Raw genomic sequence first — 16,191 nt, forward strand, 5'->3', positions numbered from 1 at the left:
AGAACTGTACCTGTCACAGTCAACATCGCCATTATGAAAAGGGTGTGAGAGGAGGAAGGAGGAGGAACACCTTCAGAATATTTTTCTAAACTTTGCAGCACTTTCCCAGGGGTAGCATGTGCTTTCCATCACCCCTTTCTTCCCTTCCCTTCCTTCATCCATGCATGGAAATTGTGTCCCTGGACTCACCGCCTTGGAGTGCAATTCCTCTGCATCGCTGCTTAGGTGAGGGCAGCATCTCCTGGAAGGGCAGCCTTTTCATGCTTGTTCTAGTCCAGCTGGACTGTTCCCTGAGTTTAAACTTAATTCTCAATGTGAATAATTTCAACATTTCATGATATTATTTTATTTAAAATGAAGGATACCACTGGTTCCAAGATAGCCTCTACGTAGAATAAATTCTTTGTGATGAAATTAACTGTTCTTCAGCCTTTGGCCACTTTTCTATGTTTCATATTTATGTTATCATGTTTTTAGTTTTAAACCTTAGGACTCCTTTCTGCTCTGTTTCATTACTTTTCAGTTGACTCATTATGGGATTGAAGAAGCTTAAAGAAGGGGCACAGGAAGTCATATTTCTATTTTGTGGGGGTGATTTCTTGTACTTAGATCCGTTGACCCAGGGAACATTCTTTTTCATTCCTATTCCTTCCTCCATTGTAAAATTATTTTTTTTTCTCCTTACAGAGAGTGGGTAACCAGAGAATTTGTGGTAAGTCTTAAAAAGTTGACCTCCACAGGAAGACGATTCGGAGGCATCTTAGCTGCACACAGTATAGCCACTACGTTGAAATACTGGTTCTATGGCTCACCCCCTGGGGAGATTGTGTCTTTAGGGGTATTGAGTGAAGGTAAATCTGGGTTTTTCATATCTTAAGATATTTAAAAATCTCCATATATGCCTTGTGCTCTGACTTTTGTGTCCTCACCTCTCTACCCCTTTACAGGCTCTGTAAGCTCTCTGGGTTTTCACAGTTCTGTCATCATTCATGCATGCATGCACTTCTTCAGTTATCCATTCAGCAGTTCAACCGTGTTTTATGTGCGTGCACTGGGAACACACATAGGAAGCAGGTCTGGCCTTTGCCCTTCAGGAAACTCACAGCAGCATAAAGGAGAGCCACATACATAAAGGAAATAATTCCGTTAAGTTTTCCTTACTGTATCCCAACTGAGGAAGGGAGAGCAAGGTCACTGTTCGGCAGGCAGCAGGAAGAGTCAGGACAGGCATCATAAAGGAGGTGACACTTCAGGAAGTGTCCCCTGCAAGTCTGAGTAATGTTTACTGGACAGACAAGTATGGGGAAGACATCTGGGCACAGGAGCTGCAGGAGCAAAGACACAAACACAGAATACAAAGGCCACAGCAAGACCCAGCTCTTAGGGTACCAGGCAGCAGTGGGAATGTGGAAATCTTGCTCTCCATCCACAAATACTGTGGGTATATTTTTATATCCTTACTATTTTAATCTGCTAAAAACTATTCAGAGCACTTCTTCCATTTGTGAAAAATAGGAAAGAGAGAATAGCTGATGCTGTGTGCACTCTAGGTTCTACCTAGAGCATCTCTTCCCTTTGTGCTTTACATTCTGCCTGCATAAGCCCATTCATTCCCAAAGCTCCAGGCCTGGGCCTTCCTGCTGAGCCCTGCCCTGTCAAACATTGCCACCTGGATGTCATGCTGTCACTTCAAACTAATACACACCAAACTGAACCTGTTGTCTTCCTCCCCAATCTGATCCACCTCTTGTATCCTTTATGTTATTAATGGAACCATGATCCTTTCCATTGTTTCAGTGACTGTGGTGCAGCTTAAGGAAATTTCCCCAAGTCCCCAAAGTCAGAATTAATCTGTCTCTCCTCTCTACTCATGCAGCATTTGTTCCTCCATCAGAGAGCATATCACAACCTGCCTGCCTTTATGGATGGGATGGTTAGGTGCACATGTCCTCTCCATAGAGTTCATCCACCCTGAGGGCAGGGCCTTGGCTGGGTCTTCTTGTTGCTCCTTCATGGGTAGACACTCAGTGAGTCTTGTTCAGTTAAAGTGAAGGTGTGTGAACATCCCCATTGTGTAAATTCAAATCACTACATTACCTTTTTAGTGAAATGGGCATTTAAAACCTCATCTTTATTCCCTGGCAGTCCAGTGCTTATTACATGGGCTTCCACTGCAGGGGGCAAAGGTTCGTTCCCTGGTAGGGAAACTAAAATCCCACAAGCCACTCAGCAAGGCCAAAAAAAAAAAGCTTAATTAATCTCTGTAGGAATTCATCAATAAGCAGTGCAATACTGGGGGCAAGTGAGGTGAGGAACAAGTGATCATTTTGTCCCTGAAACGGTATCACATATGTAAACCCTCATCTGTTGTCCACTCATAAGGCTGGCTGTTTACAGACCAAACAAATAGAGAGTAAACAGAGGGCCTGGGACATCCTTTGTGGAAAAGTCTTAGATCCTGGTTTCTTGACCTGCCTCAATATTTCGCCGTAGTGACAACTGTTTTTTGATTGAAGTGTAGTTGATTTACAATGTCATGTTAGTTTCCAGTGTGCAGTTCAGTGATTCAGTTTTATATATATATATATATATATATATATATATATATATTATATATTCTTTTTCAGATTCTTTTCCCTTATAGGTTATTACAAAATATTCAGTAGAGTTCCCTGTGCTATATGGTAGGTCCTTGTTGGTTATCTAGTTTACATATAGTAGTGTGCACGTGTTAATCCCATCATCCTGGTTTATCCGTCCCCCACTTCCCCTTTGGTAACCATGAGTTTGTTTTCTGTGTCTCTGGGTCTATTTCTGTTTTGTAAATAAGTTCATTTGTATCTTTTTTTTTTCAGATTCCACATATAAATGATATCATATGGTATTTGTCTGTCTTACTTCACTTAGCATGATAATCTCTAGGTTCATCCATGTTGCTGCAAGTGGCAGTATTTCATTCTTTTTACGGCTGAGTAGCATTCCATTGTATAAATGTAACACATCTTCTTTATCTGTTCATCTGTCAGTGGACATTTAGGTTGCTTCCACGTCTTGGCTATTGTAAATGGTGCTACAATGAATATTGGGGTGCATATATCTTTTCGAATTAGAGTTTTCCTCAGATATATGCCCAGGAGTGGGATTGCTGGGTCATATGGTAGCTCTATTTTTTGTTTTTTAAGGAACCTCCATACTATTCTCCATAGTTACAACATTTTTGATGACTAGAATGGCAAGAAAAATTTTCGTATTTGATTGAGGCACAAAAAACTGGGAGCATTTTATCTGAAGATTGCTCAGTTAGTAATAAACATTATCAATTTTTTTTTTTTAATTTGGAGCACATTTAAACTGGGAACTGGGAACTGCGAGGAGATCCCCGACTTCCCCTTCCCAGTGCTCACCCCTTGGCTCTGTCTCTGCAGTAGTAGTAGACTGGAAGAGCAAAGGCCAGATCAGACAAGTGTCTGGGGCTCAGGGGCCACCTGGAGGGGCAGGGAGAAGCCAAGGAAGCAGACAGAAGGAATCCAGACAAGGTGGGAAAGGAGGACTGCATTAGGTCCCAAGGCAGAGGCAGGCGTCTGAACCCAGCAGGGACAGAAGGGGTAAAGAGGGAACAGTGGTTCTTCCATCTGAGAGAAACACAGAAGGGACCTGTCAGAACTCGGAGAGGTGCTCCATCAACACTTCTCGAGTGGGTGTTTCAGTCTTCCCTGGGGAGGAATTCGCAGACATTTGGATATACCATTATCATTAAAAAACTATGTACTATGTCTGTCCTTGTCTACAGTGTTACCAGGAAGGATTATTTATCTGAGTGCTTCTGTTTTGCTTTGCTTTGTGTGTGCTCCCTGCAGGCCAGTTTGGTATTCCTGAAGGGATTGTCTTTTCAATGCCTGTGAAATTTGAGAATGGAACTTGGGTGGTTCTTACAGATCTCGAAGATATTGAAATAAGTGAACAAATAATGACCAGAATGACAAGTGATCTAATTCAGGTAATGTCAGAATAGCTACAAGGGAACTGACTTCAATAATGGCCTTAAACCGATTCCGCTAGATCAAGGCATACACTGGTTTTCTGTGGGTTCAGTTTGCATCTTATTCCTAAGCACAATAAGGATGCAATAAAAGTTTGAAGAAATCAACAGCAGAACACCACTTATTTGGTTGTGTAATTTCTAGTATGGTAAAAACAGTATTTAGTTTCTTAAACATCAAGAATCAAAGTGTTTTTCTATTAAAGAATGATTAAGTTAGTAATTGTGGTCATTTAATACTCTGATTACAAAATTTTTTCACAGGAGAAACTTGTTGCACTTGGAGAGTTGGTGGATTTTCAGCCATACCAATCAGGTAATCTGTTAGATATGATGTTTTATAGGGTCTCTATTAACATAGTATTAAAATATGTGTTAAAATGAAATCACTATTTAATATAAATAAGTATAATCCATATTTCATCACTAAATTATTGACAAAATAAACTACCAGGTTTGGTGTGTCCTTTGAAATAAAGTATCTTATAAGAATGCTAAAGGCTTCACATCTTAAAGACACTATTACCTTATCAAGTTTGTGTATACCATATGTATTAGTTTCCTTGGGCTGCCATAAAAAATTACCACAAATTGGGTGGTTTAAAACAACAGAAATTTATTCTCTCATGGTCCTGGAGACCAGAAGACCAAAATCGAGGTGTCAGCAAGGCCATGCCCCCTTTGCAGGCTCTGGGGAAGAACGCTTCCCTGCCTCTGCTAGCTTCCGGTGCCAATGATCGGCATTCTTGGCTTGTAGCTGCTTCATTCCAATCTCAACCATGGTCTTCACACATCTGTCTTTCCTCTGTGCATGTCTGTGTTTCCAAATCTCTCTCTCTTTATAAGAAGACCATCATTGCATTGGGGGCCCACCTTGATCCAGCCTGACCCCATCTTAACTTGATTATATCTGCTCAAACTGTATTTCCAAGTAAGGTCACATTTTCTGGTACCAGGGATCAGGACTTCAACATATCTTTTTGGGGACACAATGCAACCCACAACACTATGGTTACTTTTAGGTAACTTTAAAAAATAAATAAATTTCAGTAAGCTTATTTTTCCTATTGGTATTTTCTCTAATTGTAAACTCACAAGGAAGTGTTCTCACCTTTCTTTCTTTCTTTTGCCTTAAAGAAAATCTCATCAGAAATATGAAAATACAAACAAATAAATTCACTTACAGAAAGGCAGTCAAGCACCTTCTGAGAGCCCAACATCCCTTCCTTCTACTAGTGTTTATGGAGTATCGACTGTAAGTCAGTGCTAGGAGCTGGAAATATGGGGGTGGAGAAGATAGACCTGTTCTTGTCTTTTGAAGCCTACAGTCCATCAGGGGGTCACACATTTCACAAATGACTGCAGCTGTGGTGAGTCTTCGGCATGAGGAGCACAGGGTGCTGTGTTGTGAGAGCTTATACCTGGGGATGTGAGCAAAGAACTTGAGGCAGGAAACCACATGTCAGCTTGTTTGGAAAACCGCAAAAAATAGCTTGTGTGGCCAAAGCCTAATGAGAGGAAGCCGAGAGACAGAACTTTGAAGGGTAGATGAGAGTCGCAGAGGCTTCTGGATGGAGAGTGACCCGATAGGGCTGTGATTAGTTTGGAAGACAGATTGGAACAAGGCTGGACTGTTTGCAGGGAGACCCATATCAGGAGGGCAGCACAGTGACACAAGGCTGGAGGCTGTAGAATTTTGAGAGATGTTTAGGAGGTGGAATTATCAAGACTTGATAACAGACTGGCTCTGGGGAACCTCAGAGGACTCAGACTTCTTTTGGTTGAGTGATGGGGTAGGTTCGCCAATGTGAGAAAAAATGGTAGAGGAACATTGAGAAAGAGACAGACAGACAGACAGAGAGCGTGCATGTGTGCTTGTGTGTGTGTCTGCTGAGTGGGAGAGTACAGATGCAGTGCCAGAGTAGAGGAAGGGGGAGTTCAGTTTCTTACGTTTTGATTCTGAAATACCTATAGACTCTCAACTGGAAACATCAGATAGAGAGCTGCATCCTTCCTGGAGCTCAGCAAGGTCTGGACTGCAGTTATCACGTTGGGAATTGCTGCCTCATAAAGAGAAATGGGGCCATGAGCGTGATGGAGATTGGAGGGGTGCGGGCATGGCCTGGAGGAACTTAGCCTCTAATGGTTACGTAGAACAGGAACAGCTGACAGAGGACTGTGACAGAGGGGTGATCAGAGTGTCAGGACAGCCCCTGAACTCGGATATCATGGAAGACCTAAAAGCAGAGGGTGTTTCAGGAATTAGGGCTGGTCTCCACTGTCAGATGCTGCCAGGGGGGTCAAGTAAAATGAGGCCTAAAAAGTACCCAATGGATGTAGAACACAGAGGTCATTCATGGCTTTGATTAGAGCAATTCTGTGGAATGGAGAGGGCAGACGTGAGACCGGGGTGGGAGGGAAGGAGCTGGGCTTCTTAGTGCCGTGGGCTGAGGAACATGCTGGGTGCTGCGAACAGTGGGAAGGGCCTCCATCAGGATTTTCACCTGAGAGAAGGGCTTTCTGGAGGAAGTGACATCTAAGCCAAGTCATGAGAGGAAAGAAGGCGTTAGCTAAGGTGGGGGTCGCCGGGAGGTCGATCCATTCAGGGAGGGCAACAATGTGTACAAAGGCAAAGACATGAGACAGAACTTTCTGAGACCTGCCAATTCATTTTATCTGGAAAATAAAATTTGAGGTGAGAAATGTCATGAGGCGAAGAGCTTACTTATTTTGTTAAAACCAGTGAAGGATTTTAGCCAGGGAGGGACAGGAGCAAATTCTAATTTTGGAGTGATTACTCTGTTCTTAATAGGAGGAATGAATGAGGTGCGAGCGACCGGGAGTAGTAAGACCAGTTTCTTTGAGGGGAGAGAAATGATGAGGGCCCTAATCAAGAAGTGGCCATGAAAACGTAGAGAAGGGGCTAGATTTGAAGACATAAAATTGACGGAACTTGACCAATCTGAGATAGAGGCTAAGTGAGAGCTCAGGGGAGTCAAGAATGCCCCAGTGTTTTTGGCATCTCGACATACGGTGGTGTCATTCCCTAAGACAGAACTTCCCAAACCATCAGCCACAAGTAGGTTGGGGGTGCGTGTGGAGCTAATGGTCTCCTTAGCTCCAGGGACTGACTATGTGACAGCTGGAGTCCCCAGTCTGGTTGCCTCTGCTGTCCTTGTCGTTTGCTGTGTGTGCTAAGTCGTGAAAATGATTGGGAAGCTGTGGTCAAGGTAAGGAGTATAGAAGGAACAGATTTTTCAAGAGGCGTCTATGTCCAGTGGGTGAAGGACACATCTCTGGAAGCCAGGAGAGCGATTTGGGCTGGAGATGAGGCTATGGAGTCATCAGCAACTAACTGGTAGTTTTTTAGAAGAAGCTGATAACCATGGTGGGAAGGACCTGAGTGGCTGGGGAAGGAAAACTTCTTCACTGCATGGTCTCTCATGCCTTTTGAATTTCATTCCATGTGCATGTTTGACACATTCAAAACTAAGTGGAGAGAGAGAAATCTGGGTAGATGGGTATTAAGGTTTAACTACCATTGGAGAGGGAGAGGGTGAAATGCAGGGGCATGAGGAGAAAGATCCTCAAGACAGCAGTAGAAAACAAGCTTCAGAGCACAGGATTAGCTTCACACAGGAAGCATCTCTGCTGCTGAGACCCAAGAGAAGGGAAGAGGTGGTAGATAGGACACAGGGAATTATGTAGGATGGGAGAATTCAGAACAAAATAGGCAGCAAGGCCAAGTCCCAGAGATCAAAGACTAGGGGAAAGGCTTGGGCTATAAGGAAAGAGGAGAAGATTTGAAATAATTTGTTAAGAGGAAAGGAAAGGAGAACAATAGAAAAAGCCAGAAATTTTTTTCAGAGCTGAGGGCGCAGTGGAATTTTAGAGACCATGAAATTTGTAGTAACTCCAGTGTATGGTTGTGTGATTCCCTGCAAAAGTGCTTGGCTGCGTGGATGCAGGAGAGGAAACCTAGATGTATGATTTGTAGTAAGCCCTGAAATATTAGAGAGTACTGCCACCCCTGCAATTAGAATAAGAATAACAATTGTAATTAAGAACAACACTATACAGTATTCCAACAAAATTCTGAGTATTTCCATGATGACTTCATTTGGAATATCAAATTATTTCCCCAAAGTTTTTCTTTTTCTCATATTTTTGATGTGTCCTTGTTTTACTGGCACCCTAAAGGAGTGCTCAGGCGATTTGCTCACTGGCATTGAATATGGGAGTGGAAAATGAGTACAGTTTTTTTTTTTCTTTTTTTTACTTAGCATTTGGGGAGGAAGCAGGTGAGGCAATGAAGATGAGGATAATTGCAAGAAAGCTGATGGATGAAGTGATGGACTACAGGAGTCGTGATTGGATAAAGAAGGAAATAATAAATAGAAATAAAATTTAAAAGCTCCAGGCAGGGATGATATTGAAAATATTTAACAATAAGTATGGTACAGATTCCAGCCAATTAAAACAGTTGCTGCCCCTCAGAATGGATTAACTAGCAAAACGAAGCTGGCAGGAGACAGGACCCAAAAGGGTTTAATGAGGTCAAAGTGCCAGCAGCAGGAGGAAGGGCAGAGAGACTGCAAGCAAAAGAGATTATGGGCAGAGAGTGGGCTTTGGGAATTCAGACCCGGTTCTGGCTGGTAGTCAAGTCACCAGAAGTGGGCCAAACCAAAGTCCCAAGGCGGCATGGAGGCAGAGGGGGTGGGCACAGAAATCCAGTGAGCAGTTGGTTTTACCTCTAACTCTTTTATTCTCAGAATTTAAGGCCCTCTCCTCCGGCTTGGCAGACTAGAGTTGCAAATTCCGCTTACGATAATGAGCTATAAGGCAGTCACTTTAAATTTGACTCCATTGACCTGCAGTTAGCCCTAAATTTCCCGTAACACGTGCATTATAGAAGGTTTTGTGAAAGAAAATGACCTAACTTTATGCTTTGTTTTTATTAACAAAAGTCAAGGCATATATATATGTTCATTCAATTGATCTCGACTCTGAAACCTTTGGACCATTGGACCTTGCCCAAAACACTGTTCCAGAGATTCTAAGGTCAGAGCATTGAAACTAATCAGAACTTTGCAGAGTTTGGAGATCTCTGCTTATTACTATATCAATGAAATGATTCATGTATGAGGTTTGTTTAACCTTTGCAATTAATTTAACACTTAATTTCCTGACTTTTAGAAACTGACTTAGCCAAGGAAGATGAAAAGACTACCGTACCCACCACAAATGACAACCAGGAACGTCGGAAAGTCTCAGATGGTAGGTATATCACTTGGAAAAAAAAAAGTGCCCTTTTTATCTAGGTCTTAATGCTGAATTTCAAAGAAAGGAATTTGATCATCTATTAGCCATAAAAAGTGGGAGTTAAGTCTTTCATCACCTTCATCCTATACTCAAAAATAAGATCATTGTTAAAAATCTATTGAAATCTTTGAAGGAAAGTACCAGGCATTCACTGAGCACCTTTCAGATGCTGGTCACTGTGAGAGACACCAGGGTCCACAGTAAGGGAGTTGTTGCCTCACAGACATGTCTGGGGAAAAGGAGCAATGAGAATATGAAAAAGTAAATGCCAAGACACACAATGAATTAAAAATCTCGATGAAACAGGGCAAGGTAGAACACGAGGAAAGAAAATAAGTAATCAAGAAACACACAAGGAAAGAAAACATCCTTGTAATGTATAAAGGAGAAAAATTTAATAATATCTTGAAATCTAGTTGAGACTTAACATGGCTAAAGATAATCCAATAGGGGGACTTCCATGGTTCCAGTGGTAAAGAATCCACCTTCCAATTCAGGGTACACGGGTTGGATCCCTGACTGGGGAACTAAGATCCCACATGCTTCAGGGCAACTAAGCCCACGTGCCACAATACCGAGCTTGCACACCACAACTACTGAGCTTGCACGACTCAACTAGAGAACCTGCGTGGCAAAAACTGCAGAGCCCCTGCGCCACAGTGAAAGATCCTGCATGCCTTAGCGAAGATTCCGTGTGCCACAGCTAAGGTCCAATGCAGCCAATAATAATAATAATGAAAAAGATAATCCAATAGGCATTTATTTATTTATTCAGAAGCTGTGCTGGTTCAGTCACGCTAGATGAAAAATTTCTAGAGATCTGCTCTACAAAAATGTGCATATGGTTAACAGTTCTGTACTATAGATGTGAAATTTTGTGAAGGTAGATTTTGTGTTATATGTTTTTTTGTTTTGTTTGGTTGTTGTTGATTTTTTAAATTAATTAATTTATGTTTATTTATTGGCTGCGTTGGGTCTTCGTTGCTGCACATGGGCTTTCTCTAATTGCTGCGAGTGGGGGCTACTCTTCATTGTGGTGTGTGGGCTCCTAATTGTAGTGGCTTCTCATTGTGCAGCACGGGCTCTAGGTGCATGGGCTTCAATAGCTGCAGCACACAGGCTCAATAGTTGTGGCTCATAGGCTCCAGAGCACAGGCTCAGTAATTGTGGCTCACGAGCTTAATTGCTCCGTGGCATGTGGAATCTTTCCAGAGCAGGGCTCGAACCTATGTCCCCTGCATTGGCAGGTGGATTCTTAACCACTGCACCATGTAGGAAGTCCTGTGTTATATGTTTTTACCACAGTTAAAAAAGAAACCGTAAGAGGTGCTAGGGACATATACATCAAATGTTGTCCTTGCCCTCAAAGTGCTCACAGTCTAGCGTGGGAGACTGCAAAGCAAAGTGAAAATTGCCTTATTGAGAGGTGAGTGTTATGCTAGAGAGAGGCCCAGGGTATAGTGGGACCACATAGGTGGATCTCCTGACATAGAGAGTGCTAGGAAAGGCTTTCAGGAAGAGATGAAATGGAAGCTGAGTCTAGAAGGAGGGGTAGGAATTACTCATGTAATTTGGTGAAAAGGAGGTGTGCAAGCAGAGGGGCGAGTAGGGAAGAGCTTGTGAAAGATGTCCCACCAGAAGGAAAAACAGGGGCAAAGCAGGCACTTCACGGGTCAAGGCATGGCCAGAAGTGTGAACCAGAGGCAGCATCAGATTCTATTCGGAAGATGAGAAGTAGGGCAGCTGGGCTAGAGGAGGGGATCCAAAAAGGATGAAGAAAGCTGGAAAAGGTAGGTAGAGGCCATCTGTTGTTTGGCTGAATATTTGGTGGAGGGCTCCAGAACCTGGCTGGTGAGTGGCTGGACAGAGCATGAAATTGATGGGGGTGGGCTTAGGGAACTAATTTAGTTTCATCACTGACCCTCCGGAAGATGATCAGGCAGCCCACATTGCTATGCAGAGGAGCATGGTGAATACAGTTCCAGCCAGAATACATATCTTAAGAGGCAGTTAGACAGTGTATCTAGGTATCTGGCAGCACTATCATTCCCATCGGCCCGGCTGGTGATAACACTCACAGAAAGGAGGGAGGGCACTGAGGCCCTTGTGAGAGAACAGAAAAGCTGTAAGGTCTGTCATGAGGGAATGATCAGCAACTTCCCAGGGTGGAGGGAGAAAAGCCGAATTGTCGAGTATGTATTCCCTAGTCTCTGCATCAGAATGATTTAAGTTGGTCATTCAGATTTTAGGCTCTTAGGCTTAACTAACATAAAGAACTTTGGTGGTAATTAAGTGGAGAAAATGGGTTAATTTCAGGTTGTTGTGGGGGCTGTTTGTTCAATGAATACTGGAATCAAATATAATGATATAGTGCTTTCCCTATTGTGGAGTAGGTGGGTTGTGAAAAAAATTTAGTGGATCATGAAATGGATTTAACAACTAGCATTTTTCCTTGAACTAGAATAAGACTGAGAATAAAAGGATAAGTAAGGAGAGCAGAATTTTTTCCAATGAGCTAGAAAAGAATAGAAAGAAAAAGGTATTAGAAAAGATAAGAGAAGGGTAAGAATAGATTAGAAAGGGGTGAGTATTTTTTCATGTAACGTTTTGTTTCCATTGTATGCACACAAGTGCAGGTGCTAGACTGGAATGTGAAATGTATTTTGTTTTTTTACAATGGGTTATGGTCAACAAAGTTTGAAAAGCACTCATGCAGAACATCTCACAGGCTGTTAGTTATATTCTAAACCCATTATGTTTTATCTAATTTTGGTTGCAGACTATAAAGATTTGTTTTCTGATCTAATGCCGGATGATGAAAAAGATCTAATTTTGTCAGATGGTAAGTCTGTCAACTGATAAACAACCTCTGTGGTACTAATGGTCATGACACATATTGTTCAGTCTTAGAGAGTGACCTGGTGGTCAGAGAACACAGTCCAGCAACCGAGGTAATTCTTAAATAACTCTGTTACTTTTATTCATAAACACTTTGAAGGAGGGATAAAGGATGGAAGGAAATTTTTTTTTAATACTGAAATTGTTTCTGTGTCACATTTACCCCAAACTCTCCCCAAATACTCTTAACTTCAGCTCCAGTCTCTGTGTCTCATCCTTCTCACCTTTTCTTCTCAATTCTTCATTACAAAGCTCAACATAGCTGACGTGGTAAGTCAGGATCCTCATCAGAATGTGGGAGAAAGGAAGACCCTGACAAAGCCAAGTTAGAATTCTCTATACCAGGGAAAATCTGAGAATTTCTATATATACATACGTATATATATATCTTGTATATATTTGTATAGAGGCTTATATATTTTCTAAATCTGCTTATACGAGTTATAGATCCAGAAGATAATAATCTAGTCTGTTTCCATCTTTACTACTACTTTACTTAAAACTCTTTGTACAGGAGGGAGCTGGCAAACACTGAACCATTGCCAGTGATTTATTTTGTGGGGACCAAGTTTCATAGGGAGGTTGGTAGAAAGATGCTACACTGAGCTGTTTGGCTAGACACCCATTTGCCCCTGACAGTGGCTTATCCATGACACCATGTAAAAGTGATCTGGCATCTTGCAGCTTTCAAAGAGGGCAAGGCATTCAGACACACTTGGAGTAGAAGGAAGAAGATAGGAGAAAATGAGAATAACTGCAAAAATTAATGTGCTTTAAATACTAAAAACTCCATTATTTTAATTCTCTATTTACTACAGTGGATTTTTTAGATCTGATTCCTCAAACCAGCTCAGAAAAGCCACACAGTCAAGAACACACACAGCGTAGGTGGTAGACAAATGTTAACGTTAAAAGGTGGTCTTTCCTTTTATAAATGGAACTGGGTAAAGAGGTCAAGTGTCCCTGTGATACAGTTCTTCTCAAACCCTCCGTGTTCCCACATCCCTGGAAATTCAGCCTTGTTCGCTGAATCTCTAGAGCCTGCCTTCTTGCTTTTATAACCAGGGCTATGACCATGACAACCGAATCCTTCCCTCAGAATGAGTAAGTAAGGAAATGGACACAAGTATATCTGCAGGTCCAGGTTTTCAAAGATTGTAACTGAGTTGTCATGATATAACTGCAAACAAAGCAGATGCAGGTTTCTTTGTGGTTGACCAATCTGGATATTCACCCACGGCTTGACACTTTCATTTAAATATCCAATAAGATGAACAGATCCATTGCACCTTTCAATCTGAAAATGTGCAGGGTGGTGGGCTTCGGAGTGGGGCTAGCCATGGAGAAGTAGAATTGGTGCATAGAAGAAAAGCAGGGCCAAAAGAAGAAACGAAACTGATAATATAGCTGCAAAAAAAAAAAATTCAAAATGAGAAGCAAAGGAGCCAAGAGAGACTGCACATAGAAATAGATTAAGGTTAGGAAAGTGGCCAGAATAGTTTCTCCTTATGAAAATATCTAATGATGATCATGTAGTTTAATTTCCCTCTTAACATCCTTCTTACACATACACTCTATCAGCTATTGAATTAGATTGAATAGAGGAATCCAGTAAATAGAAGGAAGAGCGTACCAAAGAAAAGCTAATAAAAACATGTTACTAACATATTTTTTAAATACTTACATCATTTCATTTCTTTCCTTTTACAGATTCTGAAGGCATATCTATGGAACAGTAACAGATCAAATTAGATCAACTGTAAAATTATTTGGTAGTGTAATAAATATGGAAAGACCCATGAATGTCTGTATTTAGGGAAGAATAATTTGAAAGATTTACTTCAGTCTCAGGTAATATTATGTGAGACAATTAAACAACAGTGACAGCACACACACAAAAAGTCAGAGGTTAATCATTTTATGTTACCTGAATCCATTTATGTGTTTGCTTATTATTGCATTTTCTCTAAGTAGCTTGGTGTCAACTGCTGTTTTATAAACTACACTAAAATGGAGTTGTCAGTCACTGCATCCTTGTCCACACATCTGAGAGAACCTCTTCCTCCTGCAGGCCATACCTAAGACGTGGGCCTAGGTGGCTGTGTTTGCTCAGATGTCCTTACCACCTTGGCCTCAACTGGTTGGGCCAGACTGGATACACCTGACTCAAGGAGAAACAATCAGAGTTTCCTCTTGCTCTCTCAAAGATTTTGAACTGAGAAAAGATGAATGAGTAAGTTGCTGTCTGAGTGATGGTAATGGCAGCGAACAAGAGAAGGCCACAGAGTTCTGCCTGTGAGGTCTTCAGAGCCACTCCCGGCTGTGTATTGTTTTTCCTTGGATTTGCCTTTATTTTAGTCTATATTGAATAGATTTCTGTTTCTTGACACCATATATTGCCTGAGTAAATGGAATTTTGAAAGAAAAGCATAGTATTTTACCTTATAATTGCATGATTTAAGAAAAAATTAGTCTTTTATTAAAGCGGTAGTAGTCATACCCATCTACTCATGTATTTCAGGCTAATTAGACTGTTTACAAATGCCAATTAGGAACTTTTTGAAAGACCAGGAGTGGTGTTAAAAACTGCTGTTACCTGTGCTTTCTCTATAATTTTAAATGGTGCTTAAAGTACAAACTGCTTTCTGAAAATTCAGGGAGCTTTCAGATGCTTCTACATTGCTTCTATACCATCATAATAAAGTTGATGATTTGAAAACCGTGAGTAACTTTGTCTTATTTCCGAAGTCAGCACCTCATTTATTGTGGAGAAAGCTCAGTGTTAAGGACTTCAGATAAGGTTTTACGCCCTAATCCCACCATTTCCCCTGCCTCTTCTTGTGGGGTTCTCAACCGAAGGGGTGAGACCACGAAGAGCGTAACTGGAGGTGAAATCGCCTGTGCTCTGCAACACACAGCGGGGCACGTGGCAGTTGCCCCTTAACCCACAGGGCTTCTTCATGGTAAAATTGAACTAGATTGGAACGTGTGACTCAGACAAAGAAACTCGAGCAAAGCTTCCTCTTTCATTCCCCTGGAGTCGGGTATGCCCATCAGTTATCAGCCAGAACCAGGAGGAAAAGGCAGAACAGAGAATACAACCAGGAATGCAATCACCTTTCCAGCAGTGGCCCTGCCCTTTAGTGAGACTATTCCCGGTGGGTGTCAGGCCCTGAACAATCACATAATCAGCTGCTTCTCCAATAGGTGGACATCTAGGAAGGCACTAGAGAGAGACATGGGCAGAGTGTTCGTCTCTAGGAGCATTACAGGAAATATTCAGCCCCATTCCCAGCAGGCTGTACTTCCCAGTATGAATCTAACTATCATTTATTTGAACCACAATGGGATGACCAGGATGCTCTAGGATAGACTCCCATAGGAGAAGAGAACAAAGTAATCTTAACCACTATACCTACTACCATACGTTTGTCCAGAATGAATATAAGATATGGAATTATACAGGGAAGAAAGTATTTGTGTTTGCTATTAGTTTAAAAATAATGCTGGTGCCATTTCAAAAATAATATCTTTCAGAGAATTACTATTTTGTTTTGTTTGTTTGTTTGTTTGTTTTTCAGCTGATGTACTAGCTCTCACAGTAGCTTATTACATGTAATGAACCAATTTGGGAAATCTCAAATCTGGTCTTCCCATTAGGAGTAACTTTAGTGTGAGGTTATTAAAAAATAATTTCTCTGTGTTACTAAAACTGTCATGATAAAGGCATGAGGGAAGAATATTCAGTAGAAATTTTAGAATATGACTCAGAGAAAGGCATTATGTGAATAAAGTAATTACTTTATTGGTCACTGAGATATAGGTTAAGTGTATATGTCCTTATAGCTGTAGCAGGCACTCCTAGTTGCCCTCCCTACAGCCTGCTCCCACTCTCTTGACTGACAGAACTCTGATTTTGTTGGGATAGGCAA

General features: G+C 41.5%; 1 protein-coding gene across 6 annotated transcripts in view; it reads left to right on the forward strand.

The window, feature by feature from the left end:
• Positions 1-14,942, forward strand: part of MDH1B (malate dehydrogenase 1B) — a 34,157-nt gene extending 19,215 nt beyond the window's left edge. For 5 of the 6 annotated variants that reach the window (XM_057745941.1, XM_057745937.1, XM_057745940.1 and 2 more), the window contains 6 exons: positions 688-851; positions 3,858-3,997; positions 4,304-4,355; positions 9,236-9,316; positions 12,141-12,203; positions 13,970-14,942. In XM_057745941.1, the coding sequence (XP_057601924.1) occupies positions 688-851; positions 3,858-3,997; positions 4,304-4,355; positions 9,236-9,316; positions 12,141-12,203; positions 13,970-13,998 (529 nt within the window). In that variant the 3' untranslated portion in view covers positions 13,999-14,942. Of the gene's footprint in view, positions 1-687; positions 852-3,857; positions 3,998-4,303; positions 4,356-5,176; positions 5,295-9,235; positions 9,317-12,140; positions 12,204-13,969 lie in introns of those variants that run through there. The other variant, XM_057745939.1, reaches the window with a different exon arrangement.
• Positions 14,943-16,191: the final 1,249 nt, after the last annotated feature.

Source organism: Hippopotamus amphibius, chromosome 8, assembly GCF_030028045.1.
Source record: "Hippopotamus amphibius kiboko isolate mHipAmp2 chromosome 8, mHipAmp2.hap2, whole genome shotgun sequence".
In the NCBI taxonomy this organism is placed as follows: domain Eukaryota; kingdom Metazoa; phylum Chordata; class Mammalia; order Artiodactyla; family Hippopotamidae; genus Hippopotamus; species Hippopotamus amphibius.